Genomic DNA, 22653 nt, shown 5'->3' on the forward strand with positions numbered 1-22653 from the left:
TGAGCCAATCAGAAGCCCACGCTGCCCGTGGAGCGTCACAGAAGCCCGAAGGTAATCCCTGCTTTCCAGTCCCTGCGCGCGCAGATTGGGTTGGCAGTCCCAAACCCCTACCTCCGGCTGCCAATCAGCCCGTCCCCTAAAAGGCTTCTGTGACGCATTAGTAACCAATGACCAGGCAGGCGGAGTGGGTGGGGCATAGTAGGCGGGGCTCATTGGCTTGTGGGCGGTGCTCGTGAGTGGGCGGGTGCTCATTCACTGTCTGTAGGTTTAGTTCGCTCTTTCGGCATGGCAGAAGGGGAGGCGGACGGCGCGGGATAACTCGAAGAAGCGTGAAAACAAACCTCACGTGGAGTGAGAAGGAGGGATTCATTCACCGGGAATCAGGAGAGAGGGCACTAGGCAAAGAGACCGCTGAAAGTGTTGAGTCCGAGACTCGGGATGTCAAGAAAACATTAGGACGCTGGAGAAGCGTGGAGAGAGGGTGGAGAAAGTCAGCCACGAGTACAGCAGTTTATACCGGAAAGCAAACAACTAGTAGTAAGTTGGCGTCGTTGAGAGCATTGAAGGAAAAAATAAGACACTTTCCCAGGAAAAAGGATATATCAAGAAAAAGAGGGGATATTCAGACTACCCCTGCCAGGAAAGATACACCAATAAACAGGGAACATATTTTTTTAGAAAAACAGGAACCTTTGTGAAACCTACCGCCGAGTAACAACAACCACAGCTTTTCACAGGCGAAAACCCGAGGGAAAAGTTCATTTTTTTGGTAGGGGTAAACTCTTAAAGAAATCTTCATACTCACAGAAACAAACGTTCCCAAGAGAACCCCCTCCTGAAGAGGCAGACAGTCCATTCAGAAAGCAGAGAGACAACGTTTCAACTCTTCCTATATGCACAAAACTCAGGATCCCACCAGCAATAAGGATTCACTGAGGAATTTTCATCCCTCCCGAGGGGAACAAGTGTTTAACAAAGCTAAAACTGATACCTCACTCCTTCAAGAGTTATCCAAAACCTGATTTTCTCCTGCAGGAGGTCACTGCAACCTTATACTTGCCAGACTAGATTCCGGCTATTACGAGGAATCCTAGCTGTCCTGTGTGACACAGTTAAAGAAAGACAGGCCTTCTATCCCCCAAGAGTAAGCCTGCTTGTACAGACCCACAGGACTCCTGCAAGGAACTTACTCTGCCACCCCCCCCAATAAGGAGAGACTACAAAATCTATCCTCCTGAGAAGGGAGCACAGAATAATCCCTCCCCTCTTAAAAATGAAACTAGCCACTTTAAAATGGTGATGAGTCTGCAAGCGCATTTATAAAGCTAACACCTAGACACAGGGTGTCTTTGGACACGGCGCTACAACGTACTCTTAAGCATTTCCCACATTGCATGGAGTCTGGTATTTCCAGATTGGTTTAAGAGTGGTTGAATCTGAGAGCGACAAGGAGAATTGCTGAGGCCCCAAACTAGGAGGTGGTAAGTATGTCATCCTCCTTAACAGGGAGGTGATGTGTTCCAAAAGGGGTGATGTTAGATTCCCAAGTGAGAAGTGGGTATGTGAAAGACGGCTGAAATAAATTAAAGGTGAGCCTAGTCGAGAAATGGAAGTAGAAATTCCATTATCTTTAGTTAGCATTCCCTCAGTTGGACCCCAATCCCAGATAGTGAAACTTAGAATATTGGGAAACTGTGTAGAGCCAGTCTTGGATAGCCCAATAGTCACTGGTAAAGAACAACTTGATGCTTTTGTAAAGGGACAGGTCGTTGAGGAATTCCTAGTTTTGGAGGGTGGGATTTGAGGTCTCAAGCTCCTAAGTGGTACAGTAGTGGGACGTAGAAGCCCTTGGGTACTAGAAACAGATTAACTCTGAGAGTAAAGCTTTGAGATCAGCCGTTCACTGTGCGCTTGGGAGGAAACTGGCTGAACTCACAGGAATAGGCTTAACTCCTGCTGACATCACCACCTTTTGTTTTCTCCTAGTGTGTGGGTGTGTCCACCTCCCCTGGGAGTGGCCGAAGATTCGTTCTGGGCAGAGCATGGACCACCAGATCCCCACTCCAGCATCACACTGCAGGCGGAGCTGCCATCTCGGCCACGGAGGCTGAAGGTTCAATCTTTCTTCCGTGCTCTTGGCTCAGGACCTACTTCCCTGCTCGTGTTCTGTTGACTTTGATTTGGTGTCTGCACATTTCCACTCACTGGAGTGAGTGATAGAATCTACTTCCATCCTTGGATAGTTTATTGTGGATGGTAAGCTACAAAATAATTTTGTGACTATTCTCCCTGGAACGAGGCTTGAGTTTTGCTTGTACATGCGCCCATCTGTTTGACTTGTAAGTGCCCCTCCCTTGTGAGGCGAAGACCACTTTAGCTCATTCCATCTCTTCTTGAAGTTAGGGGCAGCCAGCCCAATGGGGACAGCCATGGTGACCAACAATCTGCAGGACGCAAAGCGCCAAGAAGCAGAGAAGATCATGGAGGAAGGTGGCGACATGGCCTCCCCGTTACCCAACGGGGCCGCCACGGCCACAGTAGACCCCGGGCAGCCCACCCAGCTCTACGGCCGGCGCTGGGCCATCGTCCTGCTCTTCAGTTCCTACTCCTTGTGCAACGCCTTCCAGTGGATCCAGTACGGCATCATCAATAACATCTTCATGAAGTTCTACGGCGTGAGCGCCTTTTCCATTGACTGGATGTCTATGAGCTACATGTTCACCTACATCCCCCTGCTCTTCCCGGTGGCCTGGCTCCTGGACAAGAAGGGGCTGAGGGTCATCGCCCTGGCCGGCGCCGCGCTCAACTGCGCCGGGGCCTGGATCAAGACAGCCAGCGTGCGCCCGGACCTCTTCGGGGTGACGGTGCTGGCGCAGGTCATCTGCTCCACGGCCCAGGTCTTCATTCTGGGGATGCCCTCGCAGATCGCAGCCGTCTGGTTCGGGCCCAAGGAGGTGTCGACAGCCTGCGCCGTGGGCGTGTTTGGAAATCAGGTATGTGCGCGCTGCGTGGGACGGGCTGTCACACACTGGGTCAGCCATAGGTGCTTCTGTGCGCTGTGCATAGCGCTTCTTGAATCACCTCTAGGCACGTCTCTAAGGTGTCTGTGCTAAACACTTGATCTTCTTTACTCGCTTCATTTGTGCGCTGTATTTACGCGCTGAATTTCTTCATGTGTGCTTTTAGTTGTGTGTAGCACTTTACAGCCTAGCTTCATTGCTCTTTGTGAGTTGTTAATAGCACATCCAGGATCGTCAGTAGAGTGTGTGATGTGTCTGGTAAAATTGCTAATCATCCTGCATGAGTGAGCTGTCGTGCACAGCGCATTCAGTCACCGAGGCGTTTTAATGAGAGGGCTGTGTTTTGTAAAGCGCTCTGAGAATTAATTTACATCTAGGCACTTGAATGAGTGGATTGTGCTGCGCAAACATATCAGGCGACGTGTATTCACATGGGTGTTGTAACTCACGCAGTGAACTGTGGAGCACCTGTAGGCTCTATGAAGTGTTTCTGCTCTCGGTGTGTTGCACATTCAACAGGCCGTAACTGGAGGAACAGGTGTTTTTGGACACTAAAGGGAAACTGGCTGAAAAGCACTGTCGGGGGGTGCGTCCACTGCCACGACTCTTTCACCCAAGGGCAGGGCCACTTGAAGTATCCGATTATGCGGCCGCAGTGTATTTCGCATAAATTGGACTTGCCGCATTTTTCACATAATCCATCATCTGTTGCCCAATCTGCAGATTTGAACACAAACATGTTTCTCAAACGGATCCAAAGTTACTAAAAATGCAGCGACTCCCGTTGCTGCACAGTGGAAGGCCATATGTGACAGTTGACTGCTCACCTTTCTGTTGCTTATTGCTATTTTGGGTGGTAAACTGCTACTTATGAGGTGCAGCCAATGCCCAGACAATGTTAACAAGTGTAAACAAAAATGACAAAACAATGAAGTAATACTATCACATAAAAATGCCGAATTCCGCCGCATAGTTTCTTTTCTTTCCGCATAATTTAATCCTCCCTGCACTTTAGTCGGTCTTTTTCTGCTGCATAATTCCAGTGGCTTTGCCTAAGGGCAATGAAACCCCCTCCCATGGACACTGCAATGGCAAGCAAAAAGAACAGGATTGAAAACTAGTAAAGAAAGGAGGTCGGGGTGCGGGGCAAATGGCTTGTGAGGGGGACTAGCAAAGCAGAGACGTTGAGTAGGCACCTCCGAAGGCAGACGTCCCTGAGAGCCACCGTGTGCACCAACAGGTTGTTAACCGCACCTGTCTGTGTGTCTGCAGCAAAATATACTCCTTTTATGTGTCCGTGGTAATGTCCGAACGGGTATAGTGTATAACGTTCTGTGTAGAATGCAAGATGCGAGCCTTGTGATAGTGTGCGTTTGTAAAAACCTAAAACCGCCCGCCGTGGAATATGCACTCTACCCTGTACTTTCAAACTTATTTTACTGTTGCAGCAAGTAGCCTCAGTTCTGAACGTGCACACTTCGCATGCTCTTAAGGAACTGCCGCCTTTACTGCGGTTTCATTAGTCTTGCGCTTCAGACAAACCTTCCTAAGGATGTATTTGTTTAGTGCGTCTGGAGCACGGTGCCCTCTAAGAGTGTGCTGCCCTCTAAGAGTGTGCGTAGCAACGAGAGAACAGGGTTGGTCGGTATCTGTGTTAGCGGAAACCTATAGAGATGGAGGTAGGTATGAAGTGGCGGGCATGGGCAGTCTGGGCAGCTGCCCAGGGCCTCGCACTCAGCCTACCAGCATGGGGGGCCCCGCACCGGTGGTGTGTCCTGTTGTTTCCCTAGCAATCAATTTGAAAGACAGGTGTCTCCTTGCAATTAGGATATGTGGGAGGGGCCCTCCCTGGGACTCTCGGGGATGGTGTCTGGAGGCCATGGGGAGGAAGACGCTTCGTTTTGGCCCAATTACAAGGAGACCCATTCAGAGACACTGTGGGACGCCCATTGTCCAGTATGTTACCGCCCCCACAGTTTTAACTTTTTTCCCACAAGCAATTATCATATCACACCTATTGGGCTGAGGGTGTGAGAATTGCTTTTGGACTGAAAGTTAAAACTGTGGGGCGCTAAAATGCTGGACAATGGGCGTCCCGCAGTGTCTCTGAATGGCCTCTTTTCAAGGGGTCACTTATGTAAATTAGAGGGGCCTCACACATTCCCTTTTGGCCCAGGGCCTCACACATTCCCTTTTGGTCCAGGGCCCCGCAAATCCTAGAACTGGCCTGAGTGACGGCAACATATTTCATACATTTATTATTGGTTGATAGTTACAGCGTGAACATCGCAGGAGAAACCAGGGAGGAAGCAGGGCTGGGCTGGGAATTTAAAACATCCCTGGCAAAAAGTATATATTCAGCCCCAATGTGCAGACGTTCAAATGCGGCTACAGCCAGAGCAACTCTTTCAAGTTGCCACCAGGATCACTCCCGGTGGCCGAAACTGCTCTCAAAGTGTCAAACCCGTCTCCTGGGGCTCCAGCCTCCTGGGGGATTGCCCACTTGCCCTGCTGGCCAGTCCGACCCTGAATTTGGTTGTTCATCGAGCACCAGGAGGCGGGACAGCATCCCTTGCACTGTCTACTTTGGGACGTTATAAATGCATCATTTACTCTTTAAGGAACCCCACTGGCTTCACTCTGACCTGTAGCAGTCACATTGGTGGCCAGTGTGCCCGCCAGAATGTTCACCAAACTGCAACAAACCTTTTGATTTCCCTACACTTAGGGTTCGTATTCCTGGCATGTGATGCACATTCCAGCGAGGTAAAGTGAACTGTCAGATATGCGTCAAAGTCCTCGCAAGGCCTTCTCGGCCTTCCATCGCTCCGAGGTCAATAAGTTGTACACAAGCAAATTGAACAATAGTAACACTTGTTATTTACATTTCTCACATGCGTTACCCTGTTTTTACAGCGGGAACAGAAAGTTCTTATCCTAATCCCAGATTAGCAACAAGCATTTGCAATGCAACGGTCTCGGCTTTAGTTAAGCTTGAGCAATTCTGTTTGTAATTAGGTGGCTTTTTAGCTTTGCTTTTATTAGTGTCTTTCAAACTTTCATGTACATAACATGCATATGTATGCATATATGTATATGTATGCATGCATTTATATTTGTATTTATATAGATATGCAGATTATATATATGTTTATATTTGTATGTATGCGCTAGAATGCTGGGGGTAGAGCCTGTCCAATGTCCCAGATGCCTGGGAAGATGCTGTTAGCGTGAGGCTAAGAGTGGAAGCGGCTTAAAGCTGAGCGTGGAAGCGTTAGTGAGCGCATAAACACCTGTAAAATTCAAAGTACATCAGATTCTCAGAACGGCACACCTTTCATGGAAATCCCGTAACTTTTTAACCAAAAGGTAAAATTTAGATCGAATGCGGCCCACTATCATTTTAAATATAGTGGGCCGAAAGGAGGCAACCTATTCAGCAGCTTAATGCCACAAAAGGTGCAATGGCATGGCCCACTGTAATCGTAAATACAAAAGCACAAAGAGCAGTGTAAAACTCACCGACTTTGAAGGGCAGTTTATCGGACATGCTGAAGCTGGTGCAGGAGAATGAAGAATGGAACTCTGGGAAGTTTGCTTTGGGATGGGGAGGGAGAAGCGTGTCGGATTTCCAACCAGGAGGCAGTAAACAAACCAGAAGCACACCCTCCCACGTCACGGGAAACCAAGATGGCGTCGGCCTGTCCAGGTGGGCCGTCCTAAAAGTGGACAATGCGGTAACCGAAAAGGCCGGTTTTCAATCACGCGCCAGCGTTTAACATAAACGATGACGCATGCCAATTGAATACCAAGGGCGGGGCTTAAAGTCCCATCCAAAACTGTATTGATTCCAAAAGGCCCTCTCATAGCGAGAGAAGCCCAGGAGTGCTGCTAACGCCAGGCGAGACCTAAATATCTAAAGTATAGAAAAATGATAAGGAGTTCAGAGGTTAGCCACAGCAAAGGAAGTAAGAGAAAAGAGAGGGAGAGAGAGTTGGAAAGAATAACAGAAAGAAGGACATTTGATAATAAGGAAGAATCTGTTTATGAAAGGATTGATGCAAAGGTAAAAGGACTGATGGATGTAAGGGTAAAATAAGATTTGCAGTGGTGGGTGAAAGAAGGTGGCTGGAATGATGAATGGGTGGATGGACGAATGGATGGCTGAATGGGAGGGTGAAAGAATAGATTGGTGGATTGATAAAAGGACGGCGAATTGATGGAAGGATGGATGGGAAAACTATGGATGTATTGCTGGACATGTGAGTGGGAGGGCTGGACCAAGACTAATGATGAAAGGGAAGGTGGATAGAATGGTGAAAGGATGGGTGGAAACATAAACAGATGGATAAATGCATGAAAGGCTTAAAGGATCGCGAGCTAGTTGGATGGAAGACAGGATGATGGGACCTCATCTAGAGTGGGTAGAGTTTGCTCGCGTTACTCACTTGCTTCAGAAGGATGGATCAACGCGGGGGGGGGTTCATTTTCTGGCTACTCCCTTGAGTTGAACACAGCTAAGGAACTTGGTTGAAACAATCAATTCATCAGGAAATTATATATTACACAAAATGTAAACCTCAAAAATAAGTAAAACACAGTGGGACCTCTGCCAGGTATGAACTTTTAATATAATGAGGCGCATCTGTCAGGGACTACCTGTCCCAGAGGCATAGGGGGCAATAGGAGGAGCCCCGTTCACCAGGACCAGTTGGGAACACTTTTGTTGTGCTTTATAATATGAACCAGGCATCCACATGCGCAGGACGTGCACGCCAGGGACATAGGCTGGCCCATTGGCGCCAGGAAGAGGCGGGGAGGGGCAGCCCCCTTTGCCTGTTCTGCTTGTTGCCATCTAGATAGTTCAGCAGTTTCTTTGGGTGTGTGAGGCGAGTACAGGTACATTTCTCTGGTTTTCGTTGACGCATGATCAGAGAAACTGTCTCCGACTTTGGCCGTGATTTGGTGTCACTAGGGCCCGCGGTACATTGACAGTTATTTTATCTTGGCACCGGGTGTCGAACAGCAGCAACATCTTCCTGGAGGGGCATGCATTCTTCTGCTTGGGTATTTTACTCTGATTAAATAAGTTCATCACATAATTTTTGTTTGTACGGTGTTATCTATGGGTTGTGGTGATCCTTGCTCTATTTGTATTTGTTGCTTCTTTGTTTAGTGCATTGGTTTCTCCCTCACCTAGCGCAATGCTCTTCGATTGATTGAGATTATGGAGAAGAGAAAAGTGCCTGCCGTGAAGTCCTTTTCCCTGCATGCTGCTCCACGAGTCTCTACCATCGAGAACTTCTTAACTCAAGCTGTTGGGGTGGTTTCTAAGGAGATTGAGTTGGCTGAAAAAAGGCTGTCTCTAACAAGGGACAGCCTGCCTCCGACCTCTACTCGTTGACCCTGCTGTACTGATGGTCCCGCCAGGTTGGTGGAGTCAGGTGGCATAAGTAATATCAGAGGGTTGGAGGGTGATCAGTGTGGACCCCGGGATTACAGCTCTGCCCTCTAGAGTGGGGGATTCTAAGGGTCAAAAACAGAAACCTCCGCTCTTAAGCCTTATTGTTAGCCCCTGGTGTAAGTGGAGGAGGCGTGTGGCAGCTCCCAATCGGAGAAGCATTTTAGTTAACGCTGGGGCCCAAACTGAACTATTGTCATGTTGTCGCCAGCGGTCAGGCCACTCTACTGACGATGTGCTGTCCATGTTTAAGGCGGTCTTAAATGCTAAACAAGGCCCTAATCTTTCTAGGCTAACCCAGATTGAACCTTGAGTCTCGGTTATCCTGAGCTTGAGAATAATGTTGCGGTTCCTCAATTAGGGCAGTATCCCTTACCTGTTATGACCAGTACTTCTGATGTAGCCTCATTACGTAGAGCCAGTGTGCCTCCCAGTGACTTAGTTTATCAATCACAAGCCCCTAAGCCAACTAGGAGCTCATTAGGTGCCTCTTCCGTTCCTCAGGGTCAACCAGGATCTAGGGACGTGTTTAGCCCCCATGTAACAGCCCCTTCTCCTCCTTCCAAAGCAAGGGTGGTAATTAATCTGTCTCCGGAAGCGACTCCATATGTGATGGTTTTGTGGAATGTTCCCCAACAGATCAATCCTGCACATGAATCCTTTGAGTTAAAAAAAAAAGTGGTTAAAAAATAAAGTGGTACCCTGGCTTAACCTGCATTCCAACATTGGCATGGAGATTTTTGATTCGATTAACATGGTCCAGAGGGTTAGCTGGTTGGGCCCGATTAGTAAGAGATGGGCAGGGGATTGTGTGGTGGTTAACTTCAAGAAACCTACCATTGCTGCACGTGTTTTGGCCGCCCTGAGCTCACTTAGGTCTTCTAGACAAACTAGCATTAAAACACTCCCTCTGGGTTTCACCTGTGAGCCTGAAAAGGTCAGTTGTCCTCTGAGGAATCCGGGGTGGCAGGGGCAGGATTCTTGGGGTCGTTTTTCATCCTCCTATTGATGTCCCCAGCTCTGAATTTATTGAATACATTTCCCCCCTGAGTAACCTTGTGTTGTGTGACTGAGTACCCCAGTCTCACCTCCGTTACCCTCCAGGCCTACATCTCCCCTGAAGTCATTTTGGTTAGCAATTCAAACGACCGAACGCGGTTAGCCTGGAATATTGCGGCATTATCTGCGAAGTTCAACGGCCTTAACTGAGTGCAGTTTGCCAAGTCTTCATCTGCCTCCAGGAATCCTGGGAGCAGAAAAACACCTCCTTTTTAGAAGGACATGAGGACTCTTTTTCCCTGCAGAACCCTCAGTGGCGGCGAGGGCGAGTGGAATTATGTGAGTATGTAAAGTATCTGGAGTGAGAGGCGCCATGCTGCAGGGGCTGATGATATCCATCCTTGGCCTTCAATATTGGTTAACTTTTACAATGCAAAGGCTGGGTCATGTGGGGTTTCTAGTCTCCACTGTTTATGCTCTGCTATTGATTCTTTGTCGGAGCACGAAGTCTGGAGGGAGATACTAGTGAGGTATTTCAGTTGTTAGCTATGTGATTGCCCATTAGCGCTGGCCACAATTAAGCCCACTTGTATGTGGAACTAGGGGCTTCATATGGCTATGGGGGGTGTGGAGATTAACACTATTTTAGGCACCTACAACCTTGTTTTTGCAATAGAGAAGCTAGTTAACTCCCCCCAACCCACTCATTTTCCCAACATTTAAAGGGAACGGTTGCATGACGATTATAGATTTTACATGTGTATCCGCTCCTTTGTTTTTGCTTAATTTTTAACTTTGATATCATCAATAGCCCTTTCAGTGATCATAACCCCCATCCCTAATCATTTGAGTCGGGCCGGCTTTAGGGCTGCTGACGCCCGGTGCAACAATTCTCTCACTTCCACAGGGCACAAGTGACTCGTCTCTACAATCATGGTATTGCTAAATAAAGCACACTCCCCTGAGATCAGCACCCCTCCAAAGGCCAGTGCTGCTGCACCGGTCGCACTGCCCTAAAGCTGGCACTGGATGGAGTAACTGCTGTTAGCCCATGGGGCGACGAGCAAATGGGGCTCTCTCTTGTTGATCAAGCCATGAGACTCAAATGGCCACAGGTGAAGCTGTTGCAATATAAAGCGGCCCTTCTTTCAAGTTGTGAGCAGGAGTGATCCACCTGTTTTGACCATAGACCCACGGATAGGGCTGTTTTGGCAGCATTAGGGGATATTGCCCAGAAAGATCTAGCATTATTGTCTGTTCCTGTGACAAATGCTGGATCGCAGAATCCCAAATGGATTGATTGTGTTTGTCCGAGGAACCTCCGTTATCTGAATACCGCTCTAAAACAGGTTCCCAGAGACCGGGAACTCATTCGATTTGTTTGTTGACATAAAAGACAGGCCTTAGTCCCCCTCTTCCTCAGATTGTTTCTGGATAATATTGAGATCTGGGGCCTAGTTTTGACTCTGGTCTTAAATTCTGCAGCTCGGGTGCGCAGGTTGCCCTTACGGTCTACATCGGTGATCTTGCCAGTTCTAAGAAGGGGGACAAAGACAACCCCCAGTGTTAGTGCCCTAACTCATTGATCAATGCAGCAGTCAAAGTTCTGGGTAGGGTAATCCTAAATAGGTTGATGACGTGGGCTGATGCTAATGATATATTCTCAGAGGTTCAATATGGCTTCAGTCTCGGCTGGTCGACATCTGTGAATTTAAACTTAATTATCATCAAGTGCACGGTTGCCCGGTCGAAATCTCCACTTGGCATCATGGACCATACTCCTGGTGTGTGTGTATTTGCGTTTGCTGCAATGGGGGTGAACCTGAATATTGTAGCCTTTTTATCAGACCTGCACTCTGGCACCTCCGCATTGTTGCGTTTTTTTCAAGGTGCAGACCGCAGCCAGCCTTTTTTCACACGTAGGGGTGTTCGCCAGAGTGTATCCTTGCACCTTTTCTGTTCACCCTCTACATGATCTTGAACAAGCCCTTCTTTGTCCAGGTAGATTATCCGAGGGTGAAGATGAGATCTCTGACGGTATTATTATGCGTGGGCAATGCAGTTCTCATGGCCGGCACTGCCGCTCGGCTGCAGCTACTATTGGACAAGTTTGTTGCCTTTATGGATAGTTTGGTTCTGGCAGTAAACTGTCCCTCGGTCCAGTAGTTCTAAGACATTTAAGGTAGCTTACTACACCCTGGCAAAAGTCTTGGCCTTTTCCTATTTAGGAGTGATATTTGATCTGAGCAAAAACTGGAATCCCCTGATTGGGAGGAGGTGCAAACTTGTTAAGGTCACTGGGACAATGGCCAACTTTGCATGCAGTTTGCCACATATTTTACTCAAGATCTATCAGGCCAAATGTGTTTTGCAGGTCCTGTATGGCAGTGAGGTATAGTGGTATGCGAAGACTAATAAACTTCAAACTGTCACATCTATTTTTAAGACCCCGGGTGCAAACCCTAAAAGCACCCGGCATTCTAAGTCCATGAGGAGCTTGGAATAAGATATTTAGCTGACATGGTTGCCCTCAAACCTTTGATGCGTTTTATTAAAATCTGGACCAGAGAGGGACTTAAGGTGAACTGACAGATCTTTTCGGACTGCCTGTCCCTTGACCAAGCAAATAGAATTCCCTGCATCGCTTATGTGAAGGCAGCCTTTGCTAACCTAGGCCTAGCGGATATATTTTTGAATCCCCACTCACTGTCTCTTTTAAAATTGAGAAGGGTGAAGGACTTGTTTTTATAGCGTGTATCTTTAGCCAGAGAGCAAGCAGAGCGGATGAAACCCATAGTACGGTGACTTATGCTTCTGAAAACAGTTCAGGGCCTGGAGCCTTACCAAGCCCAGGTATCCAATGTGAGGGATAGATTTGTTTTAGCTAGGCTTAGGTTTAACTTGTTACATCATCTTTTGGCATCACTCAGCGGCTTGTTTCATTTTGGCACCATTTTGTCCTTCAACAATGGGTCTCCTCAGGGCACTGTACGTTTCGAAAATGTTCTGTAAATATTTTAGTGTGCCCAGATAGCAGTTTATTATTCCATTGTAGAACTCCCTGAACTTTACACAAGTATGTCCTGCACGTATCCATTTGCAGCTGCTTCCTAACGGACATGTTTTATAAACTGTTTCTTGGTTTTTACGATATGTGCGGAGATAAAAGCTTTCTAGATCCAATTGGCTGATGTATTCTTGCTAAAGGTTTTTTTTTAATTTGTTTTTATTGCTGTTTGGCAATTAATTTTAACCATTTGTATTTTCTGCACATGTTCTATGATTGTAGTGCTATTATTGTGCTCTTTTATGGTTGATTTTCTACAACGGAATAAAGATCGTATGATGGTGAGGATGTGTGTATTAAGTGTCAAGGTAAGAACGGGATGTACGGAAGGCGACTAGGTATGTACTGTAGGCACCAGCTTTGAGCCTCAAGATTCCTAAGGAATGTTGATAAAGCAGGTGTCCACAGTGAAGGTTGTTAACACAGTGAAGGTTATTCATTTGCTCCACCTGGCCTCAGTGGGAAGCACCCAGGCTGTAGGATGCGTCCTTCTCTGGGCTGTGGTCCAAGCAGCCCACATCTGTAGGTTGCTTGAGTACATTTGCAATTACTCTTGGTGGGAGGTCACTCTACTCCTGTATAGATGAAGAGCCCAGATAGCCGCAGCATTCTGCACAAAGCCATTTATGCTTAGCCTAGGAAATCTCATGTTTTATTATGTTGTTATATTTACCCGAGCAAAAATGACCAAAATTTGCATGCTATTCCCCATTTTGAGGAAACTTGTGATTGGCAATGGACCATACGCCTCTGCTATTTTGGCAGGCCGACAGTCTGCTCTTCCTGGTAGTTGTTACTCATTATGTTTGCCTGTTCCTGGTTAGTTTGGTTTCGGTCATTGTGACCACGTGGAGAAGCACACAGCGGCTGCTTTTGACTGCTGCCAACTTCTGCAATCCTGCTAACTTAAAAGGAAAGCGTGTAGTGATGTTTGGTTCAACTTTCGTTCTGGCGGGTAAAAAAGTGAAATATCCGTTTGAGCGGGGCATTAGCCAAACGGGACCTCCGTCGCACACAGGGCCCTAATTGGGTCTGCCTTGCAGACGAACCCCTAGATGCATCATTGTAACATTTTGCGATTTCTTAATTGCGAAAATTAAGGAATCGCAATTAAGAAATCGCAAAATGCTATGCATCAAAAAATCACAAATTATTTTGCGATTCGGTAATTTTCCTTAATTGCGATTCACAATGTGCGAATCGCAATTAAGGAAAACCCCATTGATTCCTATGGGCCAAAAGGCCCATAGGAATCAATGGGAAGGCATTCACATTTTGCGAATTTCGATTTGCGATTCGCAAAATGTGAATGCAATTTCAAGGGTGCAGGGGGGTTCAAAGAACCCCTCCCTGCACCCCTGAAATTGAACTGTAAGTGCAATTTACACACACACATGACCCAAGGACGTGTGTGTGTGTGTAAATTAAAACTTTCAAATATGCAACTAGTGCATGTTTGAAAGTTTTCTGTAAATTAGCATGAAGTTCAACTTCATGCTAATTTACCCCTTCCAAATTGCGAATTCGCAATTCTGAATTAATAATGCATTGCATTTAAGAAATCGCAAAATTGCGATTTCTTAAATGCAATCGCAATTTAAAAAATCGCAATGAAATTGCGATTTCTTAAATTGCGAAAATACCAAAATGCTTCATGCATCCCAAAAACGGGATTTGCATTTGCAAACGGCCGAATTTTGCGATTCGCACCGCTTGCGAATGCAAAATCCCTTGATGCATCTAGGCAATAATCCCTACTAGGCGCCCATTGGAAAAAAGTTTCCAACTCGACCTAAATAAACTTCAATGAAAGCAATTACCCTACTCTGAACACCACGGGCCTTCCAGTGGAATTAGTAGTGAGGAAGGAAGCATGGATACAGGACCACCCATGTAGGCACAAAGAAAGTTGAGAATTCAAGCTAGATTGATTGCACTAATTGATTGCAAGCTAGATTGATTGAGCTCAGGATCCAGGCAACATAGGTCAAGGAAGGGTGCAAGCAGATGCAAACATTGGAAGGTCACCAAACCCCAGTAGATCATTCTGTACTCACACCAGCCCGTCCTTTGGCTTTTTTTTTTAAACACTAAACAGCACCATGGGACCTGTTTAAAAAAAAAAAAAAAGATGTACATTACTATATAAAACTACTAGAACACATAAGAGGCTGGCAGTATATGAGAAACCACAAGGCATAAATCTGTGTTCTATCTTATTTACAATTCTGAAACACCTGCCAGCCTCGCACCACACGAGAGCAGGGATTGCGAATTTACTTACTGCAATATCAAATGATTTTCACCCTAACCCTGCAGCCTAGCATAGAAATGGCTCTTGCAAAACCGTCTTTCCTGAAATGCAAACTAGTGAAATATCTACCCGATTCAGGGCTCGAATGTCAGTCAAAGTGTGTGTGGCAAGTGGCTTCCTATTCCTCAAAACGACTACAGATAACATACACATGTTTGTTTTCAACACAAACTAGGTCAAGTGGTGAGCAAACACTCCTTTGAGGATTTGTGTGTTTGGTTTCTGTCTGATGTTAAACAAAACATTGCAGTCAGTTCTCTTGGTGTAGGTCAAGCAATTTCAAATAAAAAGTTTCCAAACACACGCAGGGGCGTGGCTATTATGGGATGTCTAAGAAATCGCAAGGGAGTATTTTGCTGTCCGAAGGGCAGCCCTTGGTAGCCCCTTTCATTTCAGTGTCATTCACTTCTCTTCACTCCGTCTGGTCAACATAGAGTATAGACTCCCCGGAGATGGCCTTTCCTCTTTGGAGCTTGCTGTAGAGAGTTCAGCGGAGAAGGGACCCGTCCACCCGCCCGAAGAGCTCACTGGAGGGGTGACTTCATTCATTTGGACCCTGGTATTCAGCAAGCCTTCCTAGGGTAGGCCACCTCTATGGAGCCATATTTCAAGACCTAGTAGGGGGATAGAGGCAGGTTGCTTCCCAAAGTTGGATGCCCAGATTGCTATGCAAGTACTCTGAGGGGAAGGACTGGGTCACCCTCTCTGTTTAGGGATTGGCTCCCCATTGTCAGTCATCCTGTGACGTCATCAGCGTGCAAGGCCCAAGCCCTTGTGCTGGTCACACACAAGTGCGAATATTTCAGAGGGAAGGATTATTTTCTCAATCTAGGACTCTGTCAGCCGCCTCTCCTCAAAGATCCTGCCACCAAACCCATTCGACCATTCTTGGCCCCTCAGCTCACCGAACTACAACATTACTCCACGCAAGCATTTTTCCGTACCTGTGATCATGGTGCTTCCCTATTCTCACTTTTTCACCACTACAGCCTTAGGTGAGTGTACACTGCATCATCTCCAGACCTCCAGCATGCCTCACTGCCTTATGAGGATAGATCATATTCCGAGAATATTTTGTTGCTTTCCGCAGACTGTGTATTTAGTTTTTATTTGCTTGTTAACCAGTTGAACTCTGGAATAAACTAGTTCCCTGTTAAATGTCGTTGGTTGACAGTATTCTAAGTGACAATTACTTTTCTACTGGGCATGGTTGTGTTCTTTGCTCTTCAACTGGTAATCTGTGAAATCCCACATCACCCACCCGTCTGTTCCACTGTGTGCAATCCTAGGGGAGAACCCTGGTGAAACTGATGCTGTAACCCAGTGTCCTGGCGCCGATAGTAATAATGGGGATATTCAAACTGTTATTAATGGTTTCTCAGCAATACCCAGATGGTATAGACCTACCTCAATCTTACTCTGAAAGCGTCTAAGATGCTGCTGTTAGTTTACAGACCTGTCAAAGTATCCTACATTTCTGAAAGTTACATGTAACAAAGGGACCAGGTTTCTTAGGATTGTAACTTCACGGAGAGGCGCTACAACACTGCCTCTGCGAGTTCCCAGATAAATAGCGGCTAGGGTCAGTGCCTCAGCATGTGATGTTTGTGATGTTTGCAAATACTGTCACTAAACCTACCACCCAAAGGAATCGCTACAGCCACATCTTTTATGACTGCTAAGCGGTATAAGCATTAGGTAAAAAAAGTAACCTCGAGTCAAAAGTTAGGACAAAATATAGTCTAATCCAACCTTTGAAAACTTCATGGGCCTGCATCTCTAAATAGCCAGGATCCAAAAGGGTTTTGGGCCAGGACCAGGATTACCCTAATGTTACTCCAGGACAAATGGAAAAGGAATCCGGAAAACCATGGAGGCCGAAGGTATTGACATGGTACCGACTGAGGAAGCAATCCTGTGCCACCCACTGCCTGCTCCCACACCACGCAGGCACAAGATCAACTTATTACATGTCAGACTGTAAGAAATGTTGCTTGGGTGATTCCGTAGGTTTGCGCATAATGCTGTCCTTCAACGTTAGAACAATACAGGGTCCAGCCTTCTGCAATGAAGGTGCAGGGAACTTCTCAGAAGTTAATTAACTAAATTACTGTCTTAGAGTTTCCTTCCTGTATCCGAAGTTGTGGGACATGGTAGGAAAATTGCTTAGTCAGAACTACAGCCACCTAAATTCTGGTGGCTGGTTAATCAATTCAAAGGACACTTTTCTCCTCTTTCTACTCCAGTAACCGGGAGCTAGAGCATACCAAATGGCCTGGTATGTGTTTTGCTTCTGCGCATCAGTACAGTCCTTTACCCGAGCTCATGTTTTTTGTGCAGATCTCCCCCTGTCCTTGTCTACAGGAAAGGGGGTTGGGCGACCTACCCCTGCTCAGGGCCATAGGTGCTCTGTTGTGGGGCACGCTTTGGGCTTTGCACATTAGTAATCTAATAGAAGACCGAGGAAATCATTGGGGATCAGTGTTTCTGACCTCTAGCAGGGCACAGACAATATTGTCTCTATAAAATACACAGGACACGTACTGCATGGTGCTCCGAGCAAAGAGCACAAGGAACAAATGATGGACGGAATGCTGAGCAATGCAAACATTCACCCCCAGTCGCAAAGATCTGGGTTTAATCTATAATTTTGTTTCTCACCACAGCCATCAGTCTTGACACTGGTCTTCATGGGAACAGTCCAGCCCGAACTGCCAAGTCAAGTCCTCCCTGGACTGGAAACGGGCATCCTCGGACCGGTTTCGGGTATCACCCCATATCAGCCAGGCTAGCTTGAATCCAGTGGCGCAGTGAGCAAAGTGAGCAGTCCCTCTTATGAGAGACTGGTTGGATTTCACCACGTGGCTGAATAGACGCTTCTTGCAGGTATTTAGTGGAAAAGTTTGGGATCAAAGCTATTGATAAAAGGCTGCCACCAACAGTCAAGTCACCCTAAAACGGTACTCCTTGGATATTTCCTCAGACTGGAAGTCTAGAGTTCTGCTAGACTTAGCTACCACAGAAAACTCGGAGCACCTCCAAGAGGTTCAAGATCAGAGTCGGGAGGTCAGACAGAATGCGCGGAACGGAGTTAGGATGGCACGGTTTCATAATGCCATGGGAGACTTTCTACCCAGCACTTAATACTAGCATAGTGGTCACGCAAACAGCCGTACTTTACTTGTAGACTAAGTGCGAGCCATGGATGTAGAACCCATGTCCACATTGGTAATAGGGAGGAGTCATGATGAGGGGGTTTAAGTCTTCCTTCACTTCCCAAGTCTTTTCTGTGGTAATCAGCAAACCGTGCGTGACTTATAGGTGATGCTGATGCAGGTCCACATGCAGATCTGGGAATACCCTTTAAGCACCGGGCACATCTTGATTTAAGTGAATCTTGTTTGGTTGATGACTGAGGGATACACACATTCCTGTATGGTCGAACTGAAAAGAAAATATTGAAATTGCGTATGACTTCATGCTAGCGCTATTTTCAAGACGCTGGTGAATGAAACAAACTTCCTCGTTATGCTGCACTACATTTTTTTTCTTTTCTTTGGAAAAATATCTAAAAACAAGCATTGGCAAAGCTAATAGGTCTGGCATGAGATACCAGCTCTTTGGCTTTGTCAACGTTTGCTTTGTTTGTCATGGTTTTTGTAAAACTTTGTTGGATCTGCTTGGCCCACCTCAATTTAAAAATAACAAAAAAAATGGCAAAAATCTAAAATATTGTTTTTAGTTCAAAAAGCACTCCTTGCCATAGTAGTCATTGGCCCTATAAAGAACAAACTACTTTGTGAGTGTTGGTGTGCTTCTTATGAAGGAGCAGAATGCCGTCACTCAAAATGAAGTTGGCCAGTGGCTGTAGTAGGCTTCCCCATGCTGTATGCTGAAATGGGTGGAAGAAAAATGTTAATGACTTGAAAGCAGATCAATTGTTGAAAAGGGCTGGCTGAAACTCCTATGAGTATTATTTATATAATTTTAGTAAAATCAATAGATCTTGGCTTATGCCAGACCTGAAAACACAGTCCTAGTTTCCCACTGTTTATTAAGAGGATTCACTTCCTTGTGACACATCAGGATACAGTACCCCTCCATACCTTTTGGTTTTAAATTCCTTACATAATTACAGGTACGTTTGAAGACCAGTCTATCTTCCTCTTGCTAATAAATCAAGATCAAAAGTGTCATTTTCTTGGTGAAAATATTTCGCCACTCCCTCTGCTTCTTACTTGTTTCAGGAAATACATTTCTTGCAGGAGGCGGTGCCAGATTACCAAATGTTTAAGAAAAATGTATCTAAAGGACTCCTCACAAACAGCTAGGTACGCTCACTGGATAAGAAGAGACTAAGAAAGAGAGGATGCCATCTTTCCGTCCCAGACCAATATGTAGTGCATGCTCAACGATTGAGCTGTGTGAATTTGTAATTTATCATCCGTGTATTTTGTAAATTCCTTTTCTCCGACTGCTGGGGACCTCCTGGAAGACGTTGAGCTGTTTTTTTGTCAGAGTAGAGTCCACGTTACTAGGGCTTGGTAGATCCTGTGAACGGGATGCTGCAAACCATCTGCAACATGCCATGGAATCGGAGAACATGTACACTGAGAAATCATCAGAGTACATTTTTATATTTCATAACGTGAGGTAGCGAACAGACTGCCTTGCACAATTGTTTTTTTTGTAACCCATCATCTAATCAGCTCATTTGTACTGACCTATCTTAACACAGCTTCTATATTTTTATATTTTTAGTTTTCCTTTAGCAATCATTCTCACCAGGGCTGCTATCCTGGGCGGGGGGGGGGGGGGGGGGGGGGGGTGCGCTTTCTGCACCTGTGAGAACTTAAGCAGCTGGAGTATAAAACTGCTGTTGATGTCAACTCCAGGTGGGACAAGTTACGCAGTTTTAGTATGTTATGTTGGTATGTTGGTGTTTTTATTGCGCTCTAATCACCTGTGAGGGTATCCAGGTGCTCTGTAGGTGAAGCCAGCCCTTTAGGAAGATCCATGCCTTCAGCTTCTTGCGCTGCTCAAGAAGTGATGAGGGGGCTCTGGTGTGTTGTGGGGGGTCGTTCCGGGCCTTAGCAGGCAGGTATGAAAAGGCAGGACCCCCTGCTCTGCTTTCGAGTATGCTTTGGGTGTGTGCTTTTGAGATTCCGGCTGAGCGAAGGTGTCTGGAAGGTTGGTGGAAATTAATACAGCTATTTTAGGTAGACGGGTCCTATGTTGTGGGTGCTTTGTGTGGGTGCGGAGTTCGAAGTGTGCATGCTTGTGTATCGGGAGGTAGAGGAGTTCCTATGGTTTGGTGTTATCTAGAATAACCTAAGGAATTGTCCACTTTGCTCCGTGCTCACTTTATGGCTTACTTTCCTTTGCTGTTGATATAATTGGGTTAAATGAAGACTTGAGTTTTTCTCTGTGGCAATGGCTGAGTTATGAACACTGCGTCACAATCAAGTAGGCAGGCGCCTGTGTAAGCAGCAGAGCCCTCGCCAGCCTGTGCCAGCAGAGGACGCCCTAGGCTGCAGAGGGCGTCACTCCCCTATGTACCTACACCTTTGCTGGCATGCATATCCATCTCCCAGTCACACACAGTGATTGTCTGTAGTGGGTCTTGTGGTTCTAAACTCACTGTAGTTCCAGTCAGATTGAAACGCCATTCTAGGCAGTGAATTACTGTGTAACTGTCCGGTCTCTGGTAGCCTGGGGCATACCAGAGACGTCAGACGGAGGGCCTTTTCCACCCTCTGCCACAGCGAATGTACAGCTTAGGGGATGCTGCTGTGGTTCTTGAGCCCACTGGTATTTGTGGGCACGTGGACAGGTGGGGGCTTGGTATGGAAGAGCTCGTGGTTGAGTTTGCAGGGTTTCATGTGACGAGTTGGGGCATTTGAGGGCGGAGTTGGGCTATTCTGAAACAGCGAAGAGCTGGTAGGTGAAACAGAACTAGACCGGTTTAAAAAGAATGGAGAGGTGGCGGCCCTGGTCCCTACCCCCTGCCACAGCTGCACGAACACCTTGAGGATGCACTGTAAAAGAACCCACACTTGTCCGTCCTCGAGAGCCGCGCTCCTGCCCGTGTTTCTGTCCGCGGCGCCACTCGGTGCACATCCGAGGCCGCCTCACTGGCCTGTTTCGCGCCATTGCACTTTTGGCACGCGCGCTGGTCTCGCGGTCACCGCAGTGCTGCCTCCAGCCCGCTGCAGGCCTCGGCAGCAGGCATGTGCACGGCGCAGCCTCTCTTTCAGTCTTCCACAGACGGCCTATTAATAGATGTGTAACTTTGCACAGTACTTATGTCGCTTTAAAGACACCACAAGCCAAAGGCTGGGCCCGGCCCGGTGCCCGCGCCCATGCGGCTCCTGACGTGGCAGCTCAGCCCTGGAGTTTGAACCCGACAACCCGTTATTTGCTCTTTAGATGTGGCCTGTGCCCTATCTGGGCGGTGAAACCCTCTGCTCTCCAGATATGGATGAGCCACGCGCGTGGCACTGGGCGTTCATTGAGCGGTCTGCCCGGCGAGCAGCCTGGCTCAGAAGTGGCTTCGCGTCGCTTCATTTTAAGCGGCAACGCCTTCTCGGACTGATTTCCAGACTCTGCCTGGCCTCCCGCGGGCGCTGCCCTGGCCTCCCAGGTGCTGCCCGAGTCGTGTGTGTAACTGGGTCTCACGCACCCAGTCTTACAATGTAGAAATATTCACATTTTAAACATTTTGATGAGCCCCTCGAACAATCATTTTATAGCAAGTTACACTACGGCCATTGACCGCTGTCACGGTGCCTCATCCCTTCATTTGCTTCTTCATAGCGCTCCGCACAAACTTTTCTTTATGGTAGTCAAAAGCAATCAGAATTGCATCAGTTATCAACGGTGAGGGGCTGGTGGTGGGCGACAGATAACCTTAGGAAGACACCACCCTTCTCAGTATCCTGCTCATTTTATCTTCTCCTTTCCCAGAGGCTGGCTGGCCTGCGGGCTACTCGTGGGTGGGTTAAGGGTCACGTGGCCTGTTATTGAAAGGCCAGTGAGGCTGGGAAGGGGTCACGTGCGTGTTAGTTGGAGTCTTACTCAAAGTTTGACATGTGAGTGATTCTGCCCGAACACAGCGCATCTTTCTGTGACCGGTCGGACGGGGGGGCATCTGTGGTGTGTTATGTTATGTATGTGATGCACAGTTGTCCTCAGCCTGCAGCTCCACATTGTCTTCACGGGAGGCCCGGGCATGCTCGAGTCACGACTCGCACGAATCCCAATCTAGATCTTTCCCAGCACCCACAGGTTTACGGCGGGTCTGCAGAGTACTTTGTTGAGACAGAGCCAGAAACACTGCTGGGTGGAGGCTTAAGTGGAGCCCAGAATGTTTGTGCACTGAGGTGGGGTCTCTGCACGTGCCTAGAACCAACCCTGGGCACAGTGCCTGAGTGGGTTAACTTACCTAAACCAGTCCCAGAGTAGTGCAGTGGCAGCTGGTGACATCTGAATGTTTTGGGGTGTAAAAGTTCTAGTTGAGTGCCCAGGAGCCTCCCCGTCATAAGGGGGATTTGGGGTGGTTTCCGCCCCCCCCCCCCGCACCCCTCCCCCAATACTTTTTTGGAAAAAAGTGTGAGCAAATAGTGCATTTCCAAGCATATTTGAGCAAGCAAGAAGTGACTTTGGCAAGCATTTGTGAAAACGCGGAGAAATTCATCCTCCAGTCCCTCGGCTCCTAGAAACCGACCCTCAACAATATTAATTTTGATCTTTTTTTAAAAAATCGCATATCAAAAATATCCTGCTTCTGCGT

The 22653-nt window shown here is 47.1% G+C and overlaps 1 protein-coding gene across 4 annotated transcripts in view; it reads left to right on the forward strand.

Moving 5' to 3' along the window:
• The first annotated feature begins 257 nt into the window (after positions 1-257).
• FLVCR2 (FLVCR choline and putative heme transporter 2) overlaps positions 258-22653 on the forward strand; it is a 505902-nt gene continuing 483506 nt past the window's right edge. For 2 of the 4 annotated variants that reach the window (XM_086937519.1, XM_086937521.1), the window contains exons 1-2: positions 258-1481; positions 1987-2993. In XM_086937519.1, coding sequence (XP_086793645.1) covers positions 2418-2993 — 576 coding nt within the window. In that variant the 5' untranslated portion in view covers positions 258-1481; positions 1987-2417. The remainder of the gene's footprint in view (positions 1482-1986; positions 2994-22653) is intronic. The other 2 variants (XM_086937520.1, XM_086937522.1) reach the window with 2 other exon arrangements.

The sequence above is a fragment of the Lissotriton vulgaris genome, chromosome 9, assembly GCF_964263255.1.
Source record: "Lissotriton vulgaris chromosome 9, aLisVul1.2, whole genome shotgun sequence".
Classification (NCBI taxonomy): domain Eukaryota; kingdom Metazoa; phylum Chordata; class Amphibia; order Caudata; family Salamandridae; genus Lissotriton; species Lissotriton vulgaris.